The sequence below is a fragment of the Argopecten irradians genome, chromosome 5, assembly GCF_041381155.1.
Source record: "Argopecten irradians isolate NY chromosome 5, Ai_NY, whole genome shotgun sequence".
Lineage (NCBI taxonomy): Eukaryota > Metazoa > Mollusca > Bivalvia > Pectinida > Pectinidae > Argopecten > Argopecten irradians.
The window spans coordinates 11,400,133-11,415,166 of NC_091138.1; the positions used below are offsets into that span (position 1 = coordinate 11,400,133).

General features: G+C 33.3%; 2 protein-coding genes across 2 annotated transcripts; one reads left to right on the forward strand and one right to left on the reverse strand.

Moving 5' to 3' along the window:
- Positions 1–803: 803 nt before the first annotated feature.
- On the forward strand, positions 804–9,469 carry LOC138322849 (perlucin-like). The gene is made up of 4 exons (XM_069266990.1): positions 804–1,444; positions 4,864–5,130; positions 7,939–8,115; positions 8,547–9,469. Exons 1-4 carry the CDS (start codon positions 1,393–1,395, stop codon positions 8,762–8,764), a joined length of 714 nt encoding a protein of 237 aa, XP_069123091.1. The 5' UTR covers positions 804–1,392; the 3' UTR covers positions 8,765–9,469.
- LOC138322851 (group XIIA secretory phospholipase A2-like) lies at positions 9,143–14,585 on the reverse strand. Its single transcript, XM_069266993.1, has 4 exons — positions 14,355–14,585; positions 12,775–12,845; positions 12,362–12,527; positions 9,143–11,980 (listed from the first exon to the last, which is right to left on the reverse strand). Exons 1-4 carry the CDS (start codon positions 14,545–14,547, stop codon positions 11,829–11,831), a joined length of 582 nt encoding a protein of 193 aa, XP_069123094.1. The 5' UTR covers positions 14,548–14,585; the 3' UTR covers positions 9,143–11,828.
- Positions 14,586–15,034: the final 449 nt, after the last annotated feature.

Consider the following 15,034-nt stretch of genomic DNA (forward strand, 5'->3'; position numbering starts at 1 on the left):
ATGCCTTTCGTTTCAGGCACCACAATCTCGCCCATCTTGGTAACCTTCCCCCGGCTTAATTACCATTCACAGACCTTAATGCCGTAGCGATAAGACTGTGTTTTATGAGATTAACATCATTAACGTCAGGGCTAATCATACAAACGGACTGAATACCATTGTATCTGGTTGTTACAATTGTCCACACTTGTATCACACCATTATCTCTATCTAGATCAGGGATTTTACCAGAGTCTCAAGGATGTCTGCCTCAGTGCCCCAGTTATATAGTAAATACATACCGATTTTTTCAACACGTGGTCATTTTAATGTTATTACTGTCCTAACTTAGGGCTTGTTTAAAACCGAAAGTTTTTGCTAACTCCACGACAAGTAGTGTTAACTAGGCGTGTATGTGTGGCTAAGAAAAACACTGGGTTTACAGTATCTATAAGAGTAGAATGCATGTGTCCTGAAAGAGCGGAACATCGAATGAAAAGAACGAATACAAGATAAACTGAACAATGAACAAGCATGTTGATCTATGATCTATGACACGACTATATGGACGTCATTCTGACGCACGTCAGAAAAATTCTCAACGAGATAAAGCACATTCAATAGCTATCTGAATACAACTAAACTATCTTCTTATGGAGTGAACTCTTTAAAACCACTTTCGAAAAGTTAAACTTTAAACTAGGTTTTTCAGAGATGTAACTAATGTCTTTTCTATTCCATACATCCATGCATCACCCGCGGAATTTAACCCGTAAAATTCCCTACATAAGACCATTGCTATAATGATACAACGTCATTATACGCAATAATCGAAACAGTCAGTATACTATTTCTTATCAGCAGAAGCAGAAGTCAACTTCTTTCAGCAACGCAATCGAAAAATGTGCAAGGGAATGCTTATTAGATATTTAGAGATAGTGCACCATATGCATTACACTGCTACCTTACAAGGAAAGACGCCTTTTCCGTCTCCTTGTAATTACCACATAGATTGACTATTGTAATTTCAAATAGCATTCGATGTTGCCACAAAATTAAACCGTCGTCGCCTGCCAATTTGGCTATTGTTATATATTGATTATATTAACTCGTGTAGCAAAATCCGCCAAAAGTTTTCTACTGTACCCAGCATCACATCAGCAATTCTCACTGGCTGATGTCGAGTAACCGGACATACCCGGAACCAGATCAAGGAGGCGGAAAATTGACCGGACGAGCCACACAGCGGCACATATAAAATATAACCAAAAGTTGCCGGATACTACAGAGAGAGTTCTACTATACATAGGAAAATACAGACAAACATGCGCTTTGAAACACCTGCAGGAGATTTCGTCTTTCAATGTGTGTGGATGGGTATGCTATAGTCAGATTGACTTGGTTTTACTGGATATGAGCATGTGTGTGTTTATTTTCTCTATCTTACCATTGGCCATCCTCACAGGTAAGTGTCATCATAGGATGTTTTATCTATCGACACGAAATATGTTGTGCACTTTTATTATATATTACATGTATTATGTTCTTGTAATTCTTAATTTTAGTATTCTTAAAATAATATATACGTATATAAATATATTTTACTCAGAAACTTGGTTTTCATTTAAGCACAATTGAATTTTATCGCAATAAACTTTTGTGCAAAAATGTCACAAAATATTTATCGTTAAGATTAATTATGCTTTCAATACAATATCAGCAGATGTAGAGGAGATAACCCAGTCAATCGTAAAAAAGGGTTCATCAGTTAAACAGCTCTTTAAAATAGCCAATAGTTTCGCGAAATTATAAGGAAACATTTGTATACTCGCTGTACCGTTTATCAAACAATTCTGCATATGTCACTAGTCTAACATCTATTATTATTATTGGCTGGATGTGACGTCATGATTTGACGTCAGTGAACAATGACGTAACGCCAGGATTCGAGGACGTTGTGACAAAATAGCGGCTTCCGCTGGATGTTTACAACAAATTTTCTTCGAAATGCTGGATTTTGTAAATATAATTATGTTATAAAATAAATTTTATGAGATTTTATTAAATGCACACTCATTTAAGATCTCACATAAATCCTTTTTCAATTATACTCATATTGGACCATAATTCCGAAAGGAGTTTATTATCAAATCAAAATGTATTTAGTGGGTATGCATTTGGATGCTTCTTAAATGTTCTTAACGTATTTTTGTTACATAAAACATGAAAATGTTACAGGAATATTGTCTTATTAGCATGGTACATTGTATATTGATAAAACAATTCACCGAAAGTAACATGTAAAAGCTTCTAGGAATGCAATATTTGGCATCGAAGTTTATCGGTAGTTTTTAATAATGTAGCTAAAACACACAGATGGAAAATGGTCAGAATATAATTGCATTTATTGACCATGTTTTTTACGAGTTAAGTTTTATTAGGTTTTCCCGTTTTATAGTACGTTTAATGCATCGTTTCCTGTTTGGATGTTTCGATCTGACAGAGGGCGAACGCATCTAGAGAGTAGTGTTTTAACTGCATTCGTTTTACAAATAGTTCACTGAAAAATATTGACTAGATTATTCAAAATACGTGTGTTGAATGGAATTGTTGTTGAATCATAAGCAGGGAGTACTTAACCTGACGAAGACATTCAACAAGAAGCTTCAATTCATCATGCCACATGCTATTGATATCATGACTTCAAAAAGTCTCTCCTTGCTTAGCATTAAGCAAGGGAAGACACTGAATTTTTATGAAAGAACGCTAAACGGAGAAAATGACTCGCTGACGAGCATTTTAAGAAACTATGATAAAATGAAATTTTTAATTAAGCATTAGTTGAATTCTTTCAATCAAGCAAAAAGGACAACAGTAACACTTCTTATTATACCGTATAGGTAGTGGTATCTCCATTAACAGGATCATAAATATAAGCTTGATTGTTGTTTAATCCTCTTTGTCCGATCGGTAATGAAATCTCTCGCCGTGTTGTAGGTTATGACTTTGTACATCTTTTGTGTGATACCACGAGTACATAATATATGATCAAGATTTTGACTCTAATATCTTTGTCTTACGTAAAGTGTAGAGAGGATATCAAACAAGGTCCCTCTATATATGTACATATCTATATTATAAGCTATTCAATTCATGCTTAATTCTGTAGTAATTTGATCCCAACAAACAATTTATTCAATGTAGTGTGTTCATCATATTCGCTTTTGTTGGCTTAAATGTGATTCTTCAATTATGATACTGACAAGAGATAAAACAAACGAATTAGAATTCAAAAATTAATTAATAGGCAAAAAGACTTTCTAGTATCCAATTAGACAAACAAAAAAATATTGATTTTACTAGAAAAATATGCGGTCACAAAATGCAATGCTTTTGGTTCTACTGACAGCGTTTTCCTACAAATAAATACGAAAAATCAACTTGTTGATTGTAACAAATAATTTCATGGGGTTAAATTTTCATTTTTCAGTCCATTAAGTAGAAATGACGTCGACGTATGTAACGTCATTTCTGATTGGCTTAAATAATGACGCATAGATTTCATAGAAAAAAAAGTAATACTAAAATGACTTTGGAATTTTGAAGAGATAATCTATAGAATAGTATATTGAATTAAAAGGACTACCTTCAATATATTTTTATACTATGGGGTGTACTCGCATAATAGACCGCTTCAGTGCAGTCAGATCTTTATGTTAACATAAAAATCAATTATTCAAGTTAATCCTTAAATAACGGTAGTATTTTTATAATTATTTAAATATTCAGTTATATTTAAACAGCACCTATATCATATCTCTACTGTGTGGCAAAGTCATCAACCGATACAAAGTGTTTGAAAAGACCATCGTATATTTTGGTATAACTATCGAAAACGGCGATTATCTATATTTCGTATTAATTTCTGATAACTGGTGAACATGATTTCCATATAGCTTCTCGATTTCATCGTAATGACTCCTTATTCCCCCAGTATGGAGATCAATATGGAGACACAAGACATATACATTTGGTTAATGGAATTATAGTTACAAAGTTCATCCTTCATTCGCGCACGCGTGTTTTACGCTGTTTTTTGCTTGTAGACGTGGGATTCTCACACCTCTGACTCTGATTAAGACACCAGATATCCGGTTTTTAACACATGATCCTTAAAGTACATTTCCAATGGCGGGGATAATAATTAAAATTAATACAAGTGCACTTTTACGAACGAACGCCTTAAGAAAACACCCGAGTTTTAAAGCGAAAATCATGTTAGTGTTGGCTAGAAATTGATTAGTGATACGTTGTTTTAAGTATAGTTTATACGGGCAGACAATGGGACATAATCTATGTCCTGGAGGAAAAGTATCACTTATATTTTCCAGAAACAATGCTTTTGTTATCAAATCCGGTATCATTTGTTGATTATCATTGTTACCGCCATATAATCCTCTAATTGCCATGCTGTATTTCATCGGTTTCCAACGTGATAAGCATACATTTGGTTGCGTCAATTATATCGCTCCCGTGCGATGAAGTCTCCAACTACATGTATATCTGACAATATCATCTTTAACCCGACACGTTTTGAAATGACACTAGCTTTTAGTTTATCAAACGTGAAGCAACGAAAACCCAAACCTACACAAAAACGCCAAAATTTCATTGACTACATTTTATGATAGAAACAAATATATCATTTGTAAAAGTCTTGTGTTTGCTGGAATTGGCTTGGTATTTGAGACAGGTATATATGTCTATACGAGACACATTAGTTGGTTACAATTCCTGGTATCATGGACAAAGACCCCTCGGGTTACACAATAAACATAATTTTTCATACAGTTTCTAATGTGAAGTTATGACGTCCATTTTCAGCCTCTGCGAGTGCTTCTTCGTGTGGCCTTGAGAGCACATGGTCCAAGATCGGATCTTTTGACGACCAGTTGGAATATGGCGGGCAGATTTGGGTTTTAGAAGACGTGTCCAGACTGAAATGTTCTGTGGAATGTACATCAGACGGCAATTGTCTGTCACTTTTCTACAACAGCCAAATAAGGAGATGTGTCGCTTTATCTAGACAACCCGAGGACTTTGACTCGCTCTCCAGTACATCAGGATACAGCTTCTACCATAACCGACCAAGTAATAAACACTTATTCTATTTTGTTTGATTATGATAACGTTAGTTTTCAAATGTGATAACTTGCCGCTCAATTTTCAGATATAAATGCACGAGTTTCAGGTCTGAACTAATGCTCTTGCAGAAAGGATTCTTTTAATTGCATTTATCCTGGGTATTATCATTTTTCTATATCCATTGTTGTGATTAATATACCATAGTGATTGAACATGAAGATTTGGTCAGAGCATTGAATTGCTTAAAGTGATATTTTAAGTGTATTTTTGTATTTACTGTCAGATAACAGAATCGATCACGATATGAAAATCCCTTTCATACCTACAGCCGCTGTCCGCCTGTGGGCTATCCGAGGCCTTGTAACATAATTATGTATTCACTTTGCCTGTCATCCGCCCCACCATATCTGTCCCTCCAGAAATCACGTGATGGAGTTTTATGGTAATTAGACGATTTCTCACCTACATCCTTATTCATTAACTTATTTTTGTTCTATATATTATGTATAGTTGTATAACACTATTAGGAGAAATAGGAAAGGCCCGAAGGTAATGACGCCATCGCCGTACTCCTTCCATAGCGTAGTGCTGTATGATTGACGTGACGGTCATTTTAACCCGTGTAACACGTTATCGGAAGGGTAATTATTCCACAACACAATGACCAATACATCACAATCTAAACTAGTTGTTGGAGGTCTATTGTTGGCGGCAAAATGATACCAATGACTTTGACATTTTACTGGAGCCATTCTTGGAACAATGATCTGATGTCACTTGTCGTGTAGCTGTCACAAGTCAATGTTATATTTCAGAGAACGAACATCATATTCTGATGCACCCGAGGAGATGAGGTACATATATATATGTGTGTGTATCGATCTACACTTAATTTTGATTATAACAGTATTCTAGTTTCAGATTTGATATCATGAAACATGTTTCAAACATACCAAATTTTACTACGGGATATTAGTAAGTAATTACGTTGCAGAAATGTCGAAACAGTTAAATTTGATGCAGTTTGGCGTACAGATATGACTGATTTAAGCAATAAACCTTTGGTACGAAAGATAAACATTCATTTTCATCTAATTATAAAACATTCGAGTAAAGCAAACGTATTGCTACACATCAATTAAAACATGGGCACTAAAAAAGTGTGAATTCAATGTAGATTACTCCGCCAATCTTAATCTATTAATTCCTTCAAACTGTTTTAAGTCTCCGACCTGGCTTAGATTCTTTACCCGGTGTAGTAGTCACGATTACTGGTTATGCGCCAGAGTCAATCTTATGTGATTTCTACTATTAGAGACTGGGGTGCTGCAATTTCGACGACTGGTGCATTTCAGTGTGGTGGCACTGTAAATGTAAATTTCCTATTAGCACTTCATTTTATAAGAGATAAAACGATAACGTGACATTGTATCTCAAAAAAGTACAAGTAAATTCGTGGAATTTCCATCCCTCGCTTTCAGGATATATTGTAGGTAAACATTATTGAGGTAAGGTTTAATCTTGGTTGAAACATGCCGTGGCAATCGAACTTGGCCAAGCCCTAAAGGCATCCAAGTTTGAAGAAAATCGGTTAATATCTATTAGAGTTATTGCTGGGAAATGGCAGAAATGACTTTTTTTTATTAAATCAAAGGGCCATAACTCTTCTAAATAAGGTCCGTCGCAAGTGGCGATCGAACTTGGCCGAGCCCTTAAGACATTTAACTTTGTTACCAAGTTTGAAGAAAATTGGTTAATATTTATAAGTTATTGTTCGGAAGTGGCAGAAAATGATTTTTTCTATTAAATCAAAGGACCATAACTCTGCTAATTAAGATCTGCCAAAAGTGGCGATCGAACTTGGCTAAGCCCTTAAGGCATTTGACTTTGTTACCAAGTTTTAACAATATTAGTTTTAAAGGCCCACTACCTCTCCGAAATGACTTTTAATTTTGAAAATGGAAATGTAAAACGAGATCGATAATTTAATATAGTCGCAATAGTTATGAACTTACCGTTAATACTACACTTATCAACACTTTCTGAACAATTTAATTCAAATAAATTAAATGTTAATTTTCATAGCGCGGGTCGTCTTATGTTTCCCGCCGTAGTCCTAAATACCGCACGGTAGTTGATTATCACTGCGCCAGAATGCAAAACAGCGAAATGAAACCCAACTGTTATCATATATTAAGCATAAGCTTCATGTTATAACCTCATCTTAGGTCATCGATATATAGTTTCTTATGTTATATATGATTTTAAGAAACCTATAAATTTTGCTCCGGATAGGTAGTGGGCCTTTAACATTTGTTAGTTATTACACAGAAACCGCAGAAAAAAATGACATTTTTAGTAAATTAAAGGGTCGTAACTCTTATAAATAACATCTGCTGAACGAGCTGATCGAACCTGGCCAGGCTCTTAAGGCATTCAACCTTGTTACCAAATTTGAAGAAAACCAGTTAATATATATTACAGTTATTGTACAGGAGTGGCAGAAACTGACTTTTTTTTTTATTTAAGCAAAGGACCATAACTCCGCTAAATAAGGTCCGTCGACAGTCATGATCGAACTTGGCCGAGCCCTTAAGGCATTTAACCTTGTCACCAAGTTTGAAGAAAATCGGTTTACATTTGTTACAGTTATTGCACGGAAACGAAGTGTTACAGACAGACGGAAAGACCGACGGACAAACCCAAATTAATATGCCCCGTTTCGGGGATAAAAAGAAGGAAGACGGCAGAATTTGCGATAAAACAATCTGTAACAAAATTATTAACATTGTTTCTTTTGTTTGTGTTTCATAGGATATTGTGAAAGTAGTTATTCGTATCGGCAGTCCGTGAATCTATGCTACAAAATCTACAACACACCTCAGACGCACGCAGACGCACAGACGGCATGTAACGTAGACGGTGGTCATCTGATCCGGGTTGATACGCAAGAGAGACAGAATTATATCAGACAGGTGCTTCAAAGTCAAGGTCAGTACCAAATCAAATACCATGACCTTTTAATCATCTTGTACGTTAACAATGTAAGCTGATTTAAATTTGTTATATTTAGCTTATTTCAGAATATAGAGAACGTCATCGTTCAAATACTATCGACAACTCATGCTTCAATTCAACAACATTTTCTCGTTTGTAAATGTGGTGTTGAACAAGAAATAATTATTTGTGATCGTCCTATGCTATAATGTTGCATTTTCTCTTATTTTCACACCGCCTTCACTTTTTTACATGTTAAAAAGGTGTGTAACAATGTCCCAAAACTTTTGGGGCGATACAAGATTACGATCCACCTGATATATAAACGCGAATCTATTTGAGAAAGGACACCGTAAGAAGAACGACCTAACAAGACACGACTTAACATCACAAAAGCTAATTATGAAACAACCTTTTTATTGCAGCTGCACCACACATGTTTATAGAAGCCACAGACGTGGTGGCAGAAGGAGAGTTCCTTTGGGGAGACGGACGGTCCGTCAACTTTACTAACTGGTTCAGTACAGAACCTAACAACGAGGCGGGAATAGAACACTGTATCATGTTGGCTAACGCGAACTATGAATGGTACGACACACCATGTAGTGCGTCCAAAGCTTACATCTGTGAGATAACGGCTTAATTTCAGCTGCAAATATCATTTCATTCTTTTAATATTATTATTATTTATTTATTTTCTACTATTCACCATTCATAAACCAATGGGATTTCTCGCCTATACGGAATCGATTATAATGTTACTCTATTAACATTTTCCCACTTGATCTCGATCGCAAACAAAGTAATACTGTATACAACTAGCTGGTTCTTTTCGAGCGGGTTATATTTTCGTGATTTTGAGAACAATGTGACGACCGGAAAAAATACTCAGCGAAATATCACATTATCAAATGATGTGTAATTCATATACATTTTACTCCTTTAACCGATCAAATTGTTCTCTCGTTTTGTGTTAAAATCGCGAAACGTTTAACCCTTTAACAACCAACTATACGGCAACATTAAGAGACTTCCACGTACTTTGTTCGGTCCAATATAAACTTTATTTCATATTAAAATGATTATACAAGAACTATCATTAATAACAGTCAATTCTACCATTAATAGCTTTAAATATCGGATTTGGAAACTAGCTATAACGATATTAACAAACATTAGTCCGACTCTCTCCACAGTGATATGTATGTACCATAACAAAATTGACGCGAACAAAAATAAATGATTCCTCAAGGAAATAAATAATACAACAGTATTGATATGTTGGAAAAGTTATACAATGGATACCTGTCGCTTGTCCTTCTAGGACTACTCAGTGATGCAAAACAAATAAACACAAACAAAAAGGTGCAAGTATTTGGATTTGAATTCATGTAAATAATGTTACCAAAACCGGCAACACAAACACGAAGAGGCTGTGAGTTGTTACACTATGACTCGAATCGCGTTATCATTGAAATTCTGCATACTATTTGTGTTCAATGTCAATAAAATTCCAAGCAATAGGCATTGTTACATTGATGTTCTTTATTACATATCAGACTGAAATTGTAGTTTATTTGTACATATGTATTATGCAAATTTGATGAAAAATGATATTGCTTTGCTTACATATTTAAGATGTTATATGGTAGATCTGATTTTTCTCCTTTCGTCTTACTTCTGAAAATATATTTGTTACAAAGTTTTTGCTTGAGCAATTTACTATAAAGCAATACTATTGCGTGTGAACATGCATGGCCACACAAAATTTTGAGTTTGAATAGTAGTAGGTTTACATGTATATGCAGACAGACCCATTGTGTCCAAACACGAAAGTATTAGTTGACTAATGATTTTGAATTAATTTTTCACAACAAAAAATTAAGACATCCATTAATTAAAAAAAAGTATTGCGTTCCTGCAAATACCATACATTTTGCTATTAAGACAGGATGAAATGTATTCCTTAAAAATCGATGACAATTCCCTTGAAAAGAAGTTGTTGAAGCTTATTTTAAAACTCGAAGCTGGTGAACGTGATGTATATGTGTTATCTACATGTAGTGGTTGTATTGCTTGTCATAACAGAGGGTGTCTCAAAAATAATTTATATAGTCTAAAATATGTTCTTATTTTCTAATTTCGTTGCAATTTTTTTAACTATTTCTATATATATATATCTTGACAATTTGAACTTGCATATTACAAGAAGCATCACCTTAATGAAAACTTCTGCAAACTTGTTTGACATTACAAAGAATTTCACACACTGAATCACATTAAAATGATTACATCACTTATCTTTAAAGTGAATAGTCGGGCAAAGAAAACCAGTCTAAATGCGTTCATTGGCCTTCCAAAAGTTCTCACATATTAATACGACGGTCAAGTTCTGCTTAGTTTCCCAGTTCTGACCATTAAAGTAAAGAAAAGTTGAAAGCATTGAAAGCGAGGCTGCGTGGAAATGTAACCACGGACATAGTGAGCCGGGAGGACTTTTTAGAATTCCCGAACTTTAAATCAATTTCTTCGTACGCAGACAGATATGACGAGAGATTTTATTTTTCCATTTCATAAGAAATTATACTGGATACATTCACACCATTTTTACCGACTTTAGCCATCCTTGCCCGACTGTTCACTTTAACTCTGAAACAAATGAAATTACTACAAAATAGGTGAAAGTATTGACATCGCCGTTGTTGTGGATGGGATGATATACCAAACATTCATTATTTATTTAAAACAAAACTTATGAAAGCAAATGAAATAAAAATAAAAATTAAAAATTGTATATCAATAGTAATTCAGAAAAGAATTATCAAAAGTTATTTTCTGAAACTGATTCAATAAATTAATTAAGAGCAATATCAAAATCACAATAATTGATGGAGACACCAAAATATAAATTCCTCATAATATTGAATATGTATTGGATCAACATTTTATATTGTATAATGGATAGATTTGACAAAAGAAAAAACATGAACATTTACATCATGAAAAAGTCCACCTAGTGATAAGTAAGTTTATAACATTTCTTTCAATGTCCAGATCTTGAATATATAAACAGACAAATTACTTCAAACAATTAATTCAGTACTTCAATGCACAAAAAACATCTCAAATAAAATGCAATGCGTAGGTACATGTATATGCAAGTTGATAATGAATTATGAAAGACGGAAAATAAAAGCTAAAAACATTTAAAACATTTTTGTCACAAGGAAAACATTTTAAAGAGATATGTTTTAGGTGGACAAATGAATGTATAAGTTTGTATATATAAAACAATGTTTTCTTTTACTATAATGAAATGAAAAATAGCAATTTCCATCAAACAGATAGTATGAGATTCATTCATACCAACATCACATGACTTTGAAACCAAAGCCAAGAATATAAAGAAAATATGTATTTATGGAAGGAAATGCAAGCACAGATTAGTAACAAAAATCCAATCATTATATTTTCATCCAAGTAATGAAATATAGGAGTACATTGTATAGTACCTATGTGTCAAAACACTCAAAGATGATAAAACAAAATTCTTATTAAAATAAGTTAAATTCATTGTAAAGTTATACTCTGTTTATAAATATGAATATTGATATGATACATAAGATAATTACACAACTGGTGTTAGCATCATCAGGAACAGATATTCAAAAGGATATAAAACAGATAGATCACAGATATGTTTCTCCCTAAAGTTCACCATTCCCTGACGGTTTGAGCTTTTCTTTTAATTTCTGGTTGGATATCACACATTCACAAGCATTTTGTTGCGCTTCTTTAAAGCTATTACACCCCAATACTGCAGTACCTTGATACATCAGCTCCGCTGTTGCCTCGCAGCCTGTAAAAATGGGTTTATAAAGGAAATAAACAATACTAAATGTTATCAATTGTTCATGTAAATCACTGTTTCACCACTCATTTGTAAATCGATGAGCAGGTAGTAAATTGAAATTGTTTTCTGTGTTTCTCACTACGTAATTTTAATCAGGATTTGTAGCTGGAAAACAATCTATCAGATACATGTTAAAATGTTTACATGAACAGTAAGACAATTCTGTTGGATTTTTTCTTCATATATGCTATATCGTTACAAAGACATATGATGCATAAATAGCTATAATTTTTTTCTACAGTTGTATGTATTGGCTCATTTGAATCAATAATGTATACAAAATGTTCTTTTTCATAATTTTCATTAACAAGCACCAACCAAACATACCTTCAAATTCCTCATGAGACAAACTATCTGCCATGTCATGGCACATATTCTCAAGACATTGCTTAAAATTACGGTCACAGCTCTCCTTGTTTGAGTTGCAGGTATCATAGCAAATATCATGGCTGTCACAACACTTTGTCATCTTGGGAAGCTTTTCAGTATTTAGCTAATAAAAAAATAAAATACAAATTAGTTTCAGTGTTTTTCTTTTTAAACTGAGTTATATACTGGTCATTCTTCATTCATAACTTATCATCAGTTATTAACCAATTACATCTTGTACATAGTGATCCATAGAACTTCAGTATCAATATTGTTTGTAACTTGCATAAAGCACATGACCCATTTTTCTTTACTTTTTTTTTATTTCAAATTTTTAAGTAAATGTTTTAGTCTCCGTTGTCTATACATACTGCCATTCCATAGGATCCACAACCATTACTTGTAGGAACATGATCTGTTCTTGGTTTAATGACTTGTTTAGCTACAAATATAAAGAGAGATAATATATATAAAAAAATGTACAATACCTTATCAAATAAAATATTGTTTAATTATTTTATTGAAGTTTCAAATTTCCGATTTTCTTTTATTGACATTTTTTTAATTTAACTTATTATCATGGATGACAGTCAGATGTTCATTTTCATTTCCTTAGTATGCTTGTCTTGTTACTTATGTAGCAGGATTAGACTGGATCGATCATCGCGGTGACCATGTAGCTCATGATCAGTCAGTAGTGCACTCGGCTAGTGTTCGGAGGGTCCCGGTTCGAATCCCGGTCTGGTTGCTACATTTTCTCCTCTCCTGTTACACTTATCCTCGACACTCACGGGCAATGTAATATATCAGTACTCTCCAAGCTTGCCAGTACTCTTCCACAATGTCCTAAAGTTTTTGGAAATCCTTAATCATTCCAATAGAGAATGTCCTAACAAAATTTTGCAAAAACCCCATAATGTCCTAAAGATTTTGAAATCAGTATGAAAACTGCTTATGTAGTCTAATTGATTTTAAAAATAAATAACTTTAAATAAAATTATTTAATTGATAACCGCGTGCTGAGTGACAGAGATTTTGATTTCAACAAATTTTATTATATGCAAATACATATAAATGGATAAGATAACAGGCTATGCCTATATAAATCTTCTCCAAGATGGTGTATATAATTCAATTAACTAATTAAGATATTATTTTATCTTATATTATTAACTGCTCACACACACTCATTCATTCTCCTTTCATTCCAGTAGGCTAGTGACTAAGACAGAAGACAGAACATATACATATAGAAACAGATTTTTGATGTAGGCATAAATTGTATATATATGAAAATTTATACATATATAAATCTACGTAATCAGTAATTGTAGAAAACAAATGGATTAAGATGTACAAGGATTTTGAGAAAATAGATTTGTATGAAATTAATATAGAGAGATTAAAGATGTCACTATAAACGTTTAGATGACGTAATATATTGATTGACTTTAAATAAAATAAATTCATTTACATCTACAGGTAAATCAATATCACCAGAAGTGAGTAAATCTGTACTTATAAAACCAACTTTAGTATGAATATCATTAATAAAGTTTCATAAATCTGTATAATTATGACAGTAAAATAAGAAATGGGTAGAGTCTTCAGTGTGATAGCCACATGAGCATGTTGGATCAAGAATTAGGTGGTCAGTAAATTTATTATTGACAGAGATAACATCTAACACTAGATACAAGTCACACTGACCAACTCCTTTCACACAATAAAAGATGCTATAATGTATATTGTGCAACATATTACACGTATATCTTTTACTGTATAAATGCACATTAAAGTTAATGGGAACAAAATTGTTACTTTCATTGAAAAAAAAAACATTTACATGCATGTATATGCTGTAAATGTCTTAATTACAATATGCTCTTACTAATACACAAGGAACAATATAATTTGTACTTTCTAAAAAATACAATATAATTTCATTTACACTTTGGGCAAGTGAATGTGCATTCCTTGTTGAATTCATCAAAAGCTCCTGCTAAAGAATCAACCATTGAACCAAAAGATGACATAAAATCGTCCCCATTTCCATTCAACCCAAAGCTTAAATCAGGTGTTTTAGCAGCGTAAATAATCGGAATTACTATACAAGCGGCGAACACTGTAACTAAAGACGCCATGATGTCAGTGAATCAAGTCAAGACGTAAACAAATCACGGTCAGAACTAAGCTTGATTTTTAATGTACAATGCTATCAAAACAAGCGCTCTGATGACCGTATTTTCCATATATATTAAAAGTCTACGTTTCCAAATTTCATTGGACACAGATCTAGAGCTCTCCTGTTGACAACAAAAATAAAACGTGGAAATATGGTCTAATCCTTAATCCAATTAAATTGATTGATTAGACATTTTAAATTATATATCGACAGACTGAGAAAAGAAACGGCAGCATATATATGGTTCGGAAATAAACGACAAAGTTGTGATGTTTAAAGGGAGGCAACTCCAGCGACCTTGTGTTAAAGTTGTCGATGTGAACACAAATGTACATGTAGGTCGTGTAGTGATTATGTTCGTACTTAATTAATAGAATGGTCTTTTAATTTGACTCTAGATACCATATAAGAATAGAGTGTGATTTTGAGGTACATATAATCCAAAG

Coding starts and splice junctions, on each gene's coding strand:
- LOC138322849 (XM_069266990.1), top strand. CDS start 1,393: ATGAGCATGTGTGTGTTTATTTTCTCTATCTTACCATTGGCCATCCTC. Junction 5,131..7,938: donor CTTCTACCATAACCGACCAA/GTAATAAACACT, acceptor TGTGTTTCATAG/GATATTGTGAAAGTAGTTAT. Junction 8,116..8,546: donor ACAGGTGCTTCAAAGTCAAG/GTCAGTACCAAA, acceptor TTTTTATTGCAG/CTGCACCACACATGTTTATA.
- LOC138322851 (XM_069266993.1), bottom strand. CDS start 14,547: ATGGCGTCTTTAGTTACAGTGTTCGCCGCTTGTATAGTAATTCCGATT. Junction 12,528..12,774: donor GTGGATCCTATGGAATGGCA/GTATGTATAGAC, acceptor TTTTTTTATTAG/CTAAATACTGAAAAGCTTCC. Junction 11,981..12,361: donor GTCTCATGAGGAATTTGAAG/GTATGTTTGGTT, acceptor CCATTTTTACAG/GCTGCGAGGCAACAGCGGAG.